This window comes from Carassius carassius, chromosome 24, assembly GCF_963082965.1.
Source record: "Carassius carassius chromosome 24, fCarCar2.1, whole genome shotgun sequence".
Classification (NCBI taxonomy): domain Eukaryota; kingdom Metazoa; phylum Chordata; class Actinopteri; order Cypriniformes; family Cyprinidae; genus Carassius; species Carassius carassius.
Genome location: NC_081778.1, coordinates 13,188,930 through 13,205,348, shown reverse-complemented (window position 1 = coordinate 13,205,348; position 16,419 = coordinate 13,188,930). Strand labels below are relative to the sequence as shown.

General features: G+C 40.9%; 1 protein-coding gene across 2 annotated transcripts in view; it reads right to left on the bottom strand.

The window, feature by feature from the left end:
* Positions 1 to 16,419, bottom strand: part of LOC132102859 (FH1/FH2 domain-containing protein 3-like) — a 233,467-nt gene that overhangs the window by 169,033 nt on the left and 48,015 nt on the right. For both annotated transcript variants that reach the window (XM_059507550.1, XM_059507551.1), the window contains exon 3: positions 15,361 to 15,425. In XM_059507550.1, the coding sequence (XP_059363533.1) occupies positions 15,361 to 15,425 (65 nt within the window). The remainder of the gene's footprint in view (positions 1 to 15,360; positions 15,426 to 16,419) is intronic.

Below are 16,419 nucleotides of genomic sequence, written 5' to 3'. Positions count from 1 at the left end.
GCTTAGTTCATGTTAACTAATGGACCTTATTGTAAAGTGTTACCCTGAATGTTATATACAATATTACTTTTTTACTGTACTTTTTATCAATACATTGCAGCCTTATTGAACATCAGAGACTTTCAAAATTACATAATGACGAAATTCAAGCAGAGTGAGACTTCTATTATAAGGATCTATTTGGACATTCACCAAGTGAAGACTGGGAAAAACGCACTTTTGACCTTTTCAAGAGCCTTTAATATCCTGCTTCCTTCTTGGAATTGGGAATTAGACTTGAACTTCTAGCTCTATTTTTCTCGCCATTGTCTTTTTTAGGCCAGGGTTGGCCAAATAAGAATGACAATTAGTGTTAAGAAGGCTAAGAGGTCTAATGAAAGGATCTAAACTACCTGGTCTAAACTACAAGAATCTGAAGGAGAGACAGAGAAACAAATTGGTGTGAGAACTTGAGTAAGAGAACGGCTGAGAAAACGTGAGATGGGACAGAGACCAGTGAGACAAACAGAGTCAGGTTACTGCTGAACACTAGGATAAAAATACCTCCACAGATGAACATGTAGACAGTTTTAATCTTTTCCTCTTTAAGCAGTGAGGGACGCAGAGGGGGTTCCAATAGAAACCAGATGGTTTGGTGGAGATGCTGTGAATGTGTCTGGACAAATGTATTTGTGTGTGTGTGTGTGTGTGTGTGTGTGGATAGGCTGGACACCGTGTCATGTGTCTGTCATCATTTAAATGTTTGTAAGTCTCTGCTTCCCATGTCTGCACTCTCTGAAAAGACATAATCCATCCATTGTTACACACGTTCAGGCTAGAAGTCTGTGGTCATCAACCAGGCAGGCGAATCTTTAAAGACATTCACTTTCAAAAGGTAGGATATAGTAATAATAAAAAACACACACATAGACCAAAAAAAAAAGAAAAAAAAAGAATGGCACTGGCTTTAGTGATGTTTATTCGCATGCACTGTTTGGGTTGCTTTAGCAACCAATTCACTAAAGGAATTATGCTAATCAGGTAGGCCACAAACACAGTACAAAATTCTGGGAGTGACATCCACATTTAAATGCAAGAATGAATCCCTAAAATCAGTGGTTTCAAACGTTTGGATGCACAGACCTCCAGATATGAAGATCTCCATTATGAAAATATAAGGGGTACCTATACTATATATATATATATATATATATATATATATATATATATATATATATATAAAGATTTTCATATATATCCCATATTGTGAACAAAACAATATATAATTACAAAATATATATATAATAATATGTGGTCACAATGTATTTTCTATTATGTTAACACTGTCATCTTTTTCTCTATTTATCTTTCCATAAAATAAAATAATTAGCTATTTTCGTTCATTTTAAGTGTTTAGAAAGTAAAATTAAACTAAAACATTTACATTTATGCATTTAACTTTTACCCGAAGCAACTTACAGTGCATTCAGGCTATACATTTATTTATTTATTTATTTATTTAATCAAAATGTGTGATATCTGGGATTTGAACCCACAACCTTTTGTGCTTCTAACGCAACGCTCTACCACTGAGCCACAGACTTCCTGAAACCCCTCTTGCAGCCATTGGCACATACTTATCCAAATTTACATATAAACTATTTTTCTGCTGAAAAGAATGACTTAATGTCAATACTCATGACACAGCGTTGTTTCAACATTTCACACCTGCTTAAACTGGACTGCGACTGAAAAAAAAAACAGGTTTACACTGGTTCAACTGAATTCACCCTGTCCCTTCTGTGTTCTCTCGCACACTCACACACTTCCACATGCACATCCATCCATCTTGGTGAAAAATATATTTTATCAACCCTAATCGCGCACGTACAGCGCCCAGATGTCTATTCGCTGTGTTTACATCTGGAAGATGTCAAGCATTTACTCATTTGCAATACATATCTGAAAGTCCCCTGTCAGATGCTAGAATGATATTCAGCAGATGTTTCCACGGTTCATAATTCAGAATCCGCTCTTTTGAAGATGTTTATCAGTTAGCATTTAGCAATAAACAGTAATTCAAGGATAATGCGTTTTTTAAAGATGTATGTGTACTTACTTGAAATTACTTAAATTTGTGAAACAATTCATTCATGTTCCTGCAGTGAGAGTTCAGAGCTGGGTCAGAGTTGTTTCATCAGCTGTAGGACTTCAGCTGTCTGGATGTGAATATTTTTTAGTAGTCTGAGGCTGTCAGCACACAGAAATCCAGGTGAGGCAGAGAAAGCATCACTATTGTGAGGCTTCTGTATTCCCTCTTTTCTTGAAGTATCTTTTCCTAACTTGTGTGCACTTGACAATGCCAAAGATGCAAATCTGACTACGATAAAGAAAGTCTGTGAAAGATTGGACATGATTGTCTTTCATTATCTCTCACGCTGAACATCTGGCGGGTGGAAACATCACCACAGAATTTATATAGCTGATAATGACCGCAGGAGACATCTGTCCATGGTGACTACTGTTTCTTGCTGATTTTAAACTGTGGTCAGCTATTTGCTGTATATATGCATATAATTTTGAGGAGAACACTGGAAAATAATATGGAATAACATGTACTTCCAATACAAAAAAAGTCTAGGAACTTGCTGGAGTCCTGGAAAAATCATTCAGGTTCTTTCACAATTTCAATCTACCATCTAAAACACAGACTCAAGTCTCAACACAACCATGCTTTTATGACAACTCTGAAAAGAAAAAAATGCAAAGTAAAATAGCAAAGGAAAACGACAAATAGCAATGCAGCATATTTAAAAAGCAGTTAGCACAACAACTGGTCCAAGAGCAGTGAACTGTAAAGTTTAGGGCTTGAGACTGTTCTGCTTTTTCCTGCTCTAACATGCTTGGAAACGCATTAGGAATTACTGAAAATTTACAACTCACATACACAATCTTTTTCTTTCTACGAGAGTGTTTCAAAGCACCAAACAATAGGCCAAAAGTGACAAATTCATCATGTGATGTTTCAAAGGATCATAATTCACAACTAACTGCAAGTGATAAAGGTTCAAGTGAAGGAGATGTTTCCATATCAGCTCATTTAACAGACAAAAATCTACAGGAGCATTTCAACTGTAGGTTAGATTGCTACTCTGTGGTATGATTTCAGGTGTTCGTGGGTCATTTCTTGAATGTCAGCAAGTCCTAACTGAACTCAGTAAGTATCTGCGGTCAAAACAGCAGACGTTTAGAGAGCACAGCGTGTATCATACATGATGCATGATGCATTCTATGGCTAATGAAGCACTTACTCCACCACATGCTGTACCTTGTATCCAGACCTGATTCAGTGATTTACAACGGAAGCTCACAAAATTTCCAATCTCCATTAACTTATATGTCTATAATTTGGCCATAACCGCAGTGTGCTTTTAAATATCACTCTTGGGTGGGGTTTGGGTTGCTAGTGAAAATTTGTCGCTCAAGTCGCCTCACAATCGGGGCTTTTTAGGGTTGTGCTTGTTACCAGTGCCCCCAGAACTATGTGTGAGACCATACTGTAACTTTTGATTTATTTAAGATGTTTTAAAAAAAAAATCATTATGGCTTTATTTGCAGTGAGGGCTAATGGTAATAAATGGAGAGCAGTTTTATTGGGACCACACGTTAGCATCATTGAGTTTAATCAGGAGTCTGGCCTCATTTTCACATTATAGAGCCCCGACTCCCAGACACGATGATTATGGCAAATCAGCGTCAAGACCTACACCGACCCTGCAAACTTTAATAAACCATTAGCTCAAGCAGCAAAACAACCAGAACCTAGGCTTTCCAACTGCCCAACAAAAGCATCTCCTCTGCAGCCAAATGTTTGTGTGACTAAATGACTATGATTAAGGCATCTGAATTACGCCCTGTCAGAAATCCATGGTTTACTCGCAGAGAGCACGGGAGTTTCTGGGATCTGAAAATTAGCCATTTGATGGTGACTGGTGCTTTTCACGACTGCTGCAGCAACCATGAGCTATGTTGTGTACATTACCACACCGCTAAATCTCACTGCAATTGACCGCAGAGGTTCTCCGCAAACGCGCTTAATGGCAGGCATTGCATATAAGAGCCTAAAAGACTCACCATTTATATTTATTTATACACAGCTTCCTCTGATGTTAACACTTGGGCCTTTAAGTCACCGCATTCAGGAAGTCCTGTTTAAATTTGGATGATCGTATTGTTGCAATTTGAATAAAAGGTAGATAAAATGTTTTCATCAGTTGCGAAGAGAGAAAAAGAAACTCTAAGCCACTTTTATGCGCAGTATTTCAAGCGCTAACCATCTACAATCCAGTTTAACCAGATGCTAAATGTGCTGGAATAGTGCTGTGTCATGTGTAAAATACATAACTGTCATTGTTTACAATACAAACACAATTACTGTAAAGATTTTATCAGCTGTTTAGACTCTCATTCTTATGTCACTCATTCACTGCAGAGGATTCAGTGACCAAGTGATCTTGGTTTGGCCATAATTACTAGTGAACCTTGTGCTAAAACAATGTGCACAGATACAAACAAACACTATTATCAGTGGGTGTTATTCATATTTAGTTAATTCCCTACAGAGGCGCAAAAGGCAAAAAGTCAAATCTTCTTTAATGGATAAACAAGATGCCGACTGTCTTTCTAGCTTCAGATTTTATTCATTAGAAAGACAGACTTTACAGTTGTGTTCGTTCCACCATGGCTAAGCCTGCAGGATACATTCCAGTCAAAATTCATCCTTTTCCCGCTCCAGAAGTATCAATGTCAAGATTCCTCATTGTAACATGAGGCACAATAAAGAAATAACTGGAAAGGACCCACAGATGCCAGGCTTACAAGCTGCAAACTGCAAACTTTTTTCTGATCAATTTATGGCTGTGATGAGCGTAGTAGCAGCATTTGACTATTACATAATCACTAATTGGAAGAACAACCACCCTGGACACCTTTTCAACAAGATCTGCTTCCAGCTTACATATAAAGAGTAATAATGAGAGCCAGGAACATATTTTCATCACACCAGAAGTCAGAAACCAAATTACTCCTTTTTTTTTTTTTTTTTCTGATTCTTCGAATTGGAATTTGTTAGATTTCTCAGGACTATGAATTAAAAATATATATATTTCTGGTTAGTACTTTTGCAGACTGCATTTCGCTGGCGCACTTTTAGTATTTGACCAGGCACGTGCAAAAGTATATATTTTCAAACTCTAAAAAAATAAAAATAAATAACATAAAAAAGATACAGATTCAGAATATTTTATAATTCTATTTCATTTAATCAATGCTAATATAATACTTTATCATATTCAAAATTCAGCCTAAAAATATTTTCATTTATTAACATAGCTTGCTTTAGATGAATGACAATGTAAGCGCCAGTTATTTAATTTTGGAAACAATTACTTTTGTTGTCTTCATAATAACTTTCTCACATATTACTTTATTTTTATAGTGTAACTGCCATTACATTTTAAGAATGGGATCCCGCACACGGGATACCTATCATATTTTGGGGTCCTTGGCACCAAAACCCTTTAAAAACCCCTGGTCTAGAGCCCATTAGACTCACGCTTTCACAGTTGACCCGAGTAACTTCCCATAATAATAATGATGGACAGTCAAAACATGGAGGTCATTGAAACCATACTGGGCACAGCAGTAGCCAAACACTCCTGTCATTTAATGAAGTGGTTAGCATAGACATGGAAAATATAAATCAGGCATGCACAAGTGCAACAGGTTTCACTAATGAGCCCAGACAAGTGCATGAAAATAGTTCTCATGGCTTTGTGTCATTAGGTCGGTTGACAGCTCACTCTGGTGAGTTGATTTATGATGGTGTGGTGTGTAAAGTCCCGCTATGAATAGCAGCAGCATGGAGGTTTTGAATTCATTCCTTTCGTCAAAGTAAAGATAAAAGGCCCCGAATGTGCAATCAAAAGCACGGCCAGACCTCACTGAAGATATTGCAGATGGGCAATGTTTATAGGAAGTATATGCATCTCTCTATACATTAAATTACTGTTACAAATAATTATTGGGTGGTGACATTGCATTTTTTTCCCAGAAAATAAATGTTTTAGATTAGCAATTCATGGATAAATTTAATATTTTAATTTATTTAGAATGCAATATGCTTCTAGTGTTAACAATATCAAATTGAAATCCAAAAATGAAATAACCAATTCAACAAATCAATTTATAAATAGTCCAAAAAAAGTTTATAATTATGTACAAAGCTTATTAATGTTATATATAGTTAACCATCTGACAAATTCAAATACCGAATTTTGAAACAGATTCTTTCCCTCATTCAAAAACAATGTAAACCACAGAGCGTTTAAAATACTTGTATTAATATTAACTAGTGATGTTATTGTTAACTGAAACAAAAACTACTGAAACGTCTCTAGGTTACGTATGTAACCCTAGTTCCTCGGGGGAACGAGACGCTGCGTCGAACAACGATTTGGGGAACGCGCTTAGCGTGAGCGACTCTGAATATCGTGTGTAATCAGTCCAATGGAAGAGCGTGACGTCACAGGCGGGGTGACGTAAGTGACCAGGAAGCTATAAAAGCACGTGCCGCGCAGCTGGCCTCAGCTTCGAGTACCAGCAAGCGCCGGCAGGGGTGCCGGGGGTATGGCTCCGAGAAGCAGCGTCTCGTTCCCTCGAGGAACTAGGTTTACATACGTAACCTAGAGACGTTCCTCTTCAGGAACTCGAGCTGCGTCAAACAACGCTTTGGGGAACGAGTACCAACGCCGCCAGACTACCAATCCCCTGCCTAGTGTGTATCCGAAGAGCACAGCTTAGGACGAGAGGACAGAAGCGCCTGGAGTGACTGGCATGTTTAGGCCATAGAATTTAACAAACGTAGAAGGCGTGGACCACCCCGCAGCATTGCAGATGTCCAGCATGGATACACCTGCTAGGAAGGCCTTGGAGGCTACCATACCCCGAGTGGAGTGAGCCTTGGCTCCTGACAGTGGGGGACGACCAGAGGACTCATAGGTGGCGTTGATAGCCTCGACTATCCAACGACTAATAGTCTGCTTAGAAGCAGGAGAACCCCTCTTGGGGGGTGTAACGAATTAAACCTTAATATTCATCCGGAAGAAGGAGGCGTTTAATAACATTTTAATACAAAACAGCGCACCAGCCCCTCACGGACGACTGGTGCGCTCAAATAAAAACCAAAACACAACTAAAATCCCAGGCCTGGTCCTCTCTCATCCTTCACTGTCGTCGCTCCAGTTTGATATCCTTCTATCTCCTACGTGGGATTCGAGACTGGCGGTGGGCTGCAGGTGACACTGATTTGCCCAATCATTGCCGGCCTCACTCCTTGTTCCCACGTCCCTCGGCCCCGCCCCACTCGCCACAGGGGGACCGTAGCATAAAAGCAATTGGTCAGTTTTTCTCCACAGGGCAGCTCTGTGGACGTATGCATCCAGCGCTCGAATTGGACACATACAATTTAGCTTCGCTTGGTCGGGCTCCCGAAAGGGAGGAGGACAGAAGGCCTGCAGCATTACAGGTGGTGGTGTAACAGAGGGAACCTTTGGAACATATCCCGCTTGAGGGTACAACCCGAATTCCGGAAAAGTTGGGACGTTTTTTAAATTTTAATAAAATGAAAACTAAAAGACTTTCAAATCACATGAGCCAATATTTTATTCACAATAGAACATAGATAACATAGCAAATGTTTAAACTGAGAAAGTTTACAATTTTATGCACAAAATGAGCTCATTTCAATTTTGATTTCTGCTACAGGTCTCAAAATAGTTGGGACGGGGCATGTTTACCATGGTGTAGCATCTCCTTCTCTTTTCAAAACAGTTTGAAGACGTCTGGGCATTGAGGCTATGAGTTGCTGGAGTTTTGCTGTTGGAATTTGGTCCCATTCTTGCCTTATATAGATTTCCAGCTGCTGAAGAGTTCGTGGTCATCTTTGACGTATTTTTCGTTTAATGATGCGCCAAATGTTCTCTATAGGTGAAAGATCTGGACTGCAGGCAGGCCAGGTTAGCACCCGGACTCTTCTACGACGAAGCCATGCTGTTGTTATAGCTGCAGTATGTGGTTTTGCATTGTCCTGCTGAAATAAACAAGGCCTTCCCTGAAATAGACGTTGTTTGGAGGGAAGCATATGTTGCTCTAAAACCTTTATATACCTTTCAGCATTCACAGAGCCTTCCAAAACATGCAAGCTGCCCATACCGTATGCACTTATGCACCCCCATACCATCAGAGATGCTGGCTTTTGAACTGAACGCTGATAACATGCTGGAAGGTCTCCCTCCTCTTTAGCACGGAGGACACGGCGTCCGTGATTTCCAACAAGAATGTCAAATTTGGACTCGTCTGACCATAAAACACTATTCCACTTTGAAATAGTCCATTTTAAATGAGCCTTGGCCCACAGGACACGACGGCGCTTCTGGACCATGTTCACATATGGCTTCCTTTTTGCATGATAGAGCTTTAGTTGGCATCTGCTGATGGCACGCCAGGTTGTGTTTACCGACAGTGGTTTCTGAAAGTATTCCTGGGCCCATTTAGTAATGTCATTGACACAATCATGCCGATGAGTGATGCAGTGTCGTCTGAGAGCCCGAAGACCACGGGCATCCAATAAAGGTCTCCGGCCTTGTCCCTTACGCACAGAGATTTCTCCAGTTTCTCTGAATCTTTTGATGATGTTATGCACTTTAGATGATGAGATTTGCAAAGCCTTTGCAATTTGACGTTGAGGAACATTGTTTTTAAAGTTTTTCACAATTTTTTTACGCAGTCTTTCACAGATTGGAGAGCCTCTGCCCATCTTTACTTCTGAGAGACTCTGCTTCTCTAAGACAAAGCTTTAATAGCTAATCATGTTACAGACCTGATATCAATTAACTTAATTAATCACTAGATGTTCTCCTAGCTGAATCTTTTCAAAACTGCTTGCTTTTTTAGCCATTTGTTGCCCCTGTGCCAACTTTTTTGAGACCTGTAGCAGGCATTAAATTTTAAATGAGCTAATTAAGTGGATAAAAGTGTAAAATTTCTCAGTTTAAACATTTGCTACGTTATCTATGTTCTATTGTGAATAAAATATTGGCTCATGTGATTTGAAATTCATTTAGTTTTCATTTTATTAAAATTTAAAAAACGTCCCAACTTTTCCGGAATTCGGGTTGTATATGAACGCTTTGGTCATGCCAGTTGCAAACTCAAGATAAGTGGGGGCCACAGAGAGAGCCTGAAGATCTCCTACTCTCCGCAGAGAGGTGATAGCCAACAGAAAGGAGGTTTTAAGCGTAAGATTTCTGTCTGAAATATCTTGAGTGGGTTCAAACGGGGGTTTGCACATTGCCTCTAACACCACAACCAAGTCCCACGGGGGAATATGGGACCGTACAGGAGGTCTCAGCCTCAGCGCACCGCGGAGGAAACGTGTAACTAGGGGGTGTCTTCCCAAAGACTGGCCATCGAGAAGGGCGTGGTAGGCCACAATGGCCGCCACGTAAACCTTCATCGTGGAGTGGGTCAACCCTGCAGAGAGCCTGGCCTGTAGGAACTCCAGAACTGTACCAACTGGGCAGTTTGCTGGGTCTAGCTGGCGGTCTCTGCACCATGAGGTGAAGAGTTTCCACCTCAGGGCGTACAGTTTCCTTGTTGAAGGAGCTCTGGATTGGAGGAGGGTCTCAACAACCTCGGTTGAGAGACCAGCTGCTAATAGTTGTGCCCCCTCAGGGGCCACACCCATAGCTTCCACAACTCCGGGCGAGGGTGAATTACCATGCCCTGCGCCTGTGAGAGTAGGTCTGTCCTGATCGGTATCTCCCATGGAGAGCTGTCGAGGAGCAAGACTAGGTCTGCAAACCATACTCGGCCCGGCCAGAACGGGGCTACTAATAACAGACGGACCCCGTCCCGGCGTACTCTCGCCAGAACTCCCGGGAGCAGAGCAATAGGGGGAAAGGCGTACAGACGAAGCCTCAGCCAGGTCTGTACCATAGAGTCCAGTCCCAGAGGAGCTGGATGAACTAGAGAGAACCAAAGGGGACATTGTGATCTCTCTTGAGTCGCAAAAAGGTCTACTTGAGCCCTGCTAAACACTCTCCATATCTGCTTCACCACCTCTGGGTGAAGCCTCCATTCCACGGGCCTCGCCCCCTGCCTTGACAGTATGTCTGCTCCCATATTTAGTTTCCCATGAATATATACTGCTCTTAATGAGAGGAGTTTGCTCTGGGACTACACCAGGATCTGGTGCGCCAGCTTGTACAAAGGGCGCGAACGCAGACCTCCCTGGTGGTTGATGTAAGAGACCACCGATGTGTTGTCGGTGCGTACCCACACATGGTGACCCCTTAGGTCTGGGAGGAAGTGCTTCAGTGCACGATAAACTGCTAGCATTTATAGACAATTGATATGCCATGTTAGATGGCGACCGCTCCACAGACCACTGGCAGGGTGGCCACTCATGACTGCACCCCAGCAGGTGAGAGATGCGTCCGTCGCTAGCATTACACGGCGACAAGGAGCTCCCAGCACCAGGCCCTGATTCAAGGACCAAGGTTTCTTCCACATGTCTAAGGCACGGAGGCAGCGCCGCATGACCTTGATAGTGCGAAGTAGATTGCCCCTCGGGGAAAATCCCTTGGTATTGAGCCACCACTGTAAGGGTGTCATGTACAGCAGGCCAAGAGGTATCATGTTGGACGCAGCTGCCATCAGACCCAACAATCTCTGAAATTGTTTGACAGTAAGTGACTGGCCTTCTCTGACTCTCTCGACTGAGATGAGGATCGACTCGATATGAGCAGGGGACAATCGTGCCTGCATCGGGTCGAATCCCATACTACGCCTAGATAGGTGGTTCTCTGAACCGGAGAAAGTACACTCTTCTTGGCGTTCAGTCTCAAACCCAGCTCCCCCTTATGTGCGAGAACGACATCTCGGTGCTGAGCCTCAACCTGCTCTGACTGAGCTAAAATCAACCAATCGTCGATATAGTTGAGAATGTGTATGCCCTGCATGCGCAGGGGGACCAGAGCCGCGTCTACACATTTTCTGAACGTGCGGGGTGTGAGTGCAAGGCCGAAGGGAATTACTCGATATTAGTAAGCTTCGCCCAAGATACTGAGACCGATGCTCGCTGGGGACCGCTGCGCCCTGGAACACTGGCAGGGTTGGCAGATCGGCCCCCAGAGGGCGCTGAGGCGAGACGGGCACCGTGTACTGCGGTGTGTACCGCTCTACCCCAGCAGAGACTACCCTCTGAAACCCTGGGCTTTTGGCGTCAGGGTTTTTTGGCCGAGGACTTCTTAGCTTCTATGACTGAGCTTAGAAGACCTCGGCCGAGAGTGACGCTCTGTTTCTGGGCGACGCGTCTGTTCCACCCGGGGCATCGCTTTATAGCCGTGCTCTCCCATCCCCACTACGTTGCCGTAGTAGTCAGACGAGGGGATGTAGAGGTGGGCTGAGAATGGGCGTTTCCACGACCTGGCAATCTCATCATGCAGGTCGGGAAAGAATGGAAGGCCCCGGCTGGGAGGTGGCTGACTCGCACGCAGGAAACGTTCATCGAGCTTGCTTCGCTGTGGTTGTTTTTTCAGCGGGCCACTCAATGCTTAATTTGGCCACCGCGCGAGTAACCACCTCCAAGAGCTCCTCATATTGCGGCGAATGGGGTGGCGAATCCCTGCCGACTGACTCAACACCGACCTCCTCGGAGGAAGAGAGGCGGAGCGTCGATCCCTCTCCCTGGGTGGAAGGAACCGCAGAGCGTGCTTCCGACTCCAGAGATTGGGCGCCGGATCTGGCGGAAGTGGAAGGAGATAGGGACTGGCCCGTCTCCATTCCCTCCACCAAATCCACTTGCAAACCCCACGAGTGCAGCCGCCGTTCTGCCTCGGCAGAAGCGGGACCAGCACCACGGGGAACGCTGGCGAAGGCCCCCTCCTCGAAGAGGGCCCTCCGGGAACGAAGCAGCCGCACCGACATACGCTCACAGTGTGGACAGTCAGCCCCCTTGAGAGCCGACTCAGCGTGCTTCGCTCCCAGGCAAACCACGCACAAGCTGTGTGTATCCCCACCCGTTATATATCGCGGGCAGGGAGGAACACACAACCTATAACATGATTTGGAATCGCCATCACTATTCTTAGATTTCGCCTTGCTCTTCGGCATGACTTGGAGCTCTAACTGGACAGACGACAGTAAATAAGGCTCACAAGACAAACAAGTGACATTCACACAATGAGCGCTTGCTGAAAGACGCAAAGCTGACGCCAGCTGCGCGGCATGTGCTTTTATAGCTTCCTGGTCACTTACGTCACCCCGCCTGTGACGTCACGCTCTTCCATTGGACTGATTACACACGATATTCAGAGTCGCTCATGCTTGTTCGACGCAGCTCGAGTTCCTGAAGAGGAACTACTGATTTTCATTCATTGAAAATTATTTGTTTAAATAAAATAAAATACAATTAAATTCAACTTTACAAGAATAAACTATATGAAAATATGAAATGTTGCCTTGGCAACTAACTGACATAAAATCGGTACATAAAAGCACTAAAAATTAATAAACTGAAATAAATTAAAGCTAAATAAAATAAAAAGTCAAACAAAACAAAAATCACATAATATCACTAAAACAAACTATAAATAAAATAAAAAATGAAAACATAAAACCCCAATTCAAGATTTGAATAAATACTATTACAGTACAAAAAAAAACACTTTAGAAGACACTTGAAGGATGTGATATGTCATCTTGGGTCATCTGCTTAGAGAGCAAGAGAGTGTCTTACCAACCCCTTACCTCCCACACACAGGACCCACCTTTGACCCAGATAGGCCTTCAATCACACAAGCACACAGCTGGTCAGAAAAGCGATCTCATCATTGCTACAAGGAATGCAGCATGGTTTAGGACATGTCCCAGGACAGAGGATAGAATGGCAGAAAAACATTCAACAAGCTGTAGAGAGGCAAGGCAGCATCTGCAAATCATAGTGGTTCTCTTATCTAGCTGCCTTTTCCATACGGGTTGAAATCATAGATACGGAACATTGATTCCACAGAGACAAACAACGTAGTCACTCAAAGTATGTTATCAAGACATAAATCAATAACCAAATGTTCTGAGCTGTTTATAGGTGAAGCTTCTCGGAAGGGTTTGTTACAAGAGGTACTTGTGTTTAGCTGCTGCCCTCTTTCATGGTTCGCAAATTGCACGCGAACGAAAGGGAAAACGACTCACGAGCAGGTGTCTGAGCAGGGCTGGTTCGCAAAATCTCTCTCAACAGATTCCCAGACCTTGCCAGGAGTTTCAGCAACTTTATTTTTGGACCAAAATACCCCTAGCAAAACAGCTTTGGAGTTTCCAAATGGCTCCGCAATCCCCCAGGAACGCAGGATCAGTAAATGGAGTTGACTGTGAGAGATAACTGCACTTCTTTCGTAGGGCAATTTTTGTCCCTGATATCCTTAAATAACACTTTTACGAAACGTACAAATTAAAACCTGACAGTCCTAAGCTTAATGGCTTTTGCAGGCTGACGGTTATATTTTCCCCTGCAGTCTGGAGAGGAAAAACTGTACGAGCCACGTGTGCTTGGCCACTAAGTTTATACTGCTCGCTACAGACACACACTTGTCTTTAACACTGACTTCCAGTTCCTTTAGACAACAGCAGTGAATCACTTAGACGTTTGACTGTCAGCATGAAGTCTGCTCCATATTGCGGATTATTCCAGGCCAAAACTTTCTTTAAAAGTAAAATGTTAAAGATAGGGTGTACTTCCAAAAAAAAAAAAAAAAAAAAAAAAAAAAAAAAAAAATATATATATATATATATATATATATATATATATATATATATATATATATATATATATATATATATATATATATATTCCTTTAGCAAATTTAATAATTTTAACATTTTATTACCTCAGGGAAATTGTTATGTTTCCAAGTTACGAATTTAAGGAAAAAATTAAAATAATAATTATCTGTGTATTGCAAAAACTAATTTCACCCCATATGTTCAAGAAGTATAATAAATAAATAAATAAATAAATAAATAAATAAAAATCTCACTTCCAGTAAACCTGCTGCTAAAAACAAACAGTAAGGCAATTTGTCGCCACTGGGAAAACCACTGAAAAGTATTTTTATACATTTATATAAGATTTCTGTATAAAAAAACTTAACTTAGTTATACAAATTATACAGTTTTTAATATAACTCATCAAACTCATAAACACATTCATAAAACAATAGCATACAATGGGATACTGAGAAATTAATTTTATTGTGATATTAATTCCACAATTCACAAAAACACACTTGGATGGAAACCCAGCATTTGTAGTAGCCTGGTAACTTGTAAACACAACTTCCAAGCACGCCGATAAAATCATTTTTTATGTCCACTGAGCATAATATGGTCCATATAATGTATTTTTTGTGGGTGTGCTGTCTGAGACAATGAGTCACAGAGGTAACAAACCCCTAAAATGAGTAACATGCATACTGCACTTCCAGAGAAACAACACAGTATATATATTAATGGGTTTTGTGGGTGCTGTCTGTGACACTTAATCCTTCGTGACACAGAGATAGCCATAGCCGTCCTGCTTCCACACAGTGGCACAGATGTTAATCTGGGATTAAGTCTTATGGAGGTAATGAAGCCTGATTCTGTCACCAGGGTTAAGGCACATGAGATAACAACGAGATTGTGAAGAAATACAGTATACAGTAACAATGAAAGTTAATGTGAGTTCAAGAATTCTACAGTCAAAATCTATTTTTTATATTCTGGCAAAAAAAATGTTTCCATGGCAAATTTGTGAGTGTTTTTGAAACTTATCACACAGGTTATAAATGAAAAAGCATAAAATATAATTCGATTTTAAAGTTTTTAACTCAGATATGCTGGACAACTTGTGTGTGTGTGTGTATGTGTGTGTGTGTGTAAAGCACTACCCAGGCTTCCATATAAAGTTGCTGCATTCGCTGTTTTATATCGATTGAGAAGTCAAGCATGGAACATATTTAAACTAGAGCATACATGTTGCGGCGTAAGGGCCTATTAGCAAGAGGAACAATTTACCACATTTAAAAATCAAGCAGGGGTCTCGGTACGTATAATTCACACATCCGTCATTCAACAAGCAACAAATAAGAAAATAATTCCTTAACAATCTGACGCAGCCAGAATCTGCTGACCGAGACAGATATTTAAAAGGGTGAAGATTAAGTACAAAATGTTTTTCTCTCCATTTGTAGTTTAATTAAAGGGAAACAGCATCTTGTTACTCACCAATGCAGACATGTACTCTGACAGACAGCTGTGTTCTCAGAATTATACTGTGTTTCTTTCCTCTCCTAAGAAAAAAAAAAAAACACAAAAACAAGTGAACATCATGCAGTAAATCGAACAAATGTTAAAAAGTTTACAGAACTATGTTGGACCATGTGATCTGATATGGACCATATGTCCATACGATGGACCAAAGTATGGTTACTCTTTCCTAATACTTGAATTCAATGCACTTTTTTTTTCTTTCACTGTCAAAATCATAGTGATTTTTACTGTCAAACTCAAAAATCCTGACGATTCATATTCAAAGAAACAAATAAATCATGATTCATCTAACCACATTACAATGTTTAAAATATATTCATATTAAATTGTGACATGGACAAAATAATCACAACATTTGGTAAAAGTAGTCAGATTATGTTACTTTTATGTTGTGATATATATAAATATATATATATATATATATATATATATATATATATATATATATATATATATATATATATATATATAACTGGTTTTTTATATATATTTTATATATATAAAAATAAACTAATTTTTTTTTTTTACATTTTTTACAAAAACGAAACAAAAAGCAAAAGCAATGCAAAGTAAAAAAAAAAAAAAAAAAAAAAAAACACCGGAACAAAACATAAACACAGTTTAGAAACTAATTGATAACCAGTAAATCGTAAGTCAAATTCTAGATGATTATTACAGCTGTAAGTTAAACAGCCTTGTGTTATGATTGATGACTAGATACACAAGCTTCTCCCAAACATTCATTTGGAACTCCATATATAGGAGAGCATTTTAACATGGCACAAAGCACCCTGCCTTATTTATATACACTTGTGAAAGTGAATAAATGTTCCACAGCACATCTGTTTACACCGAACATTCTGTGTTGCATCTGCTCTTCATGTGTATTTAGGTCGGGTGAGTTAAGCTTCTACAGTTTTGAGAGACCAGAACCATGTGTGGCCTTGAGCTCCAAAAGACATTAAAGATCCAGCCGACTTCCTGTGACTTACTGCTAACTGCCAGGAGACTCAA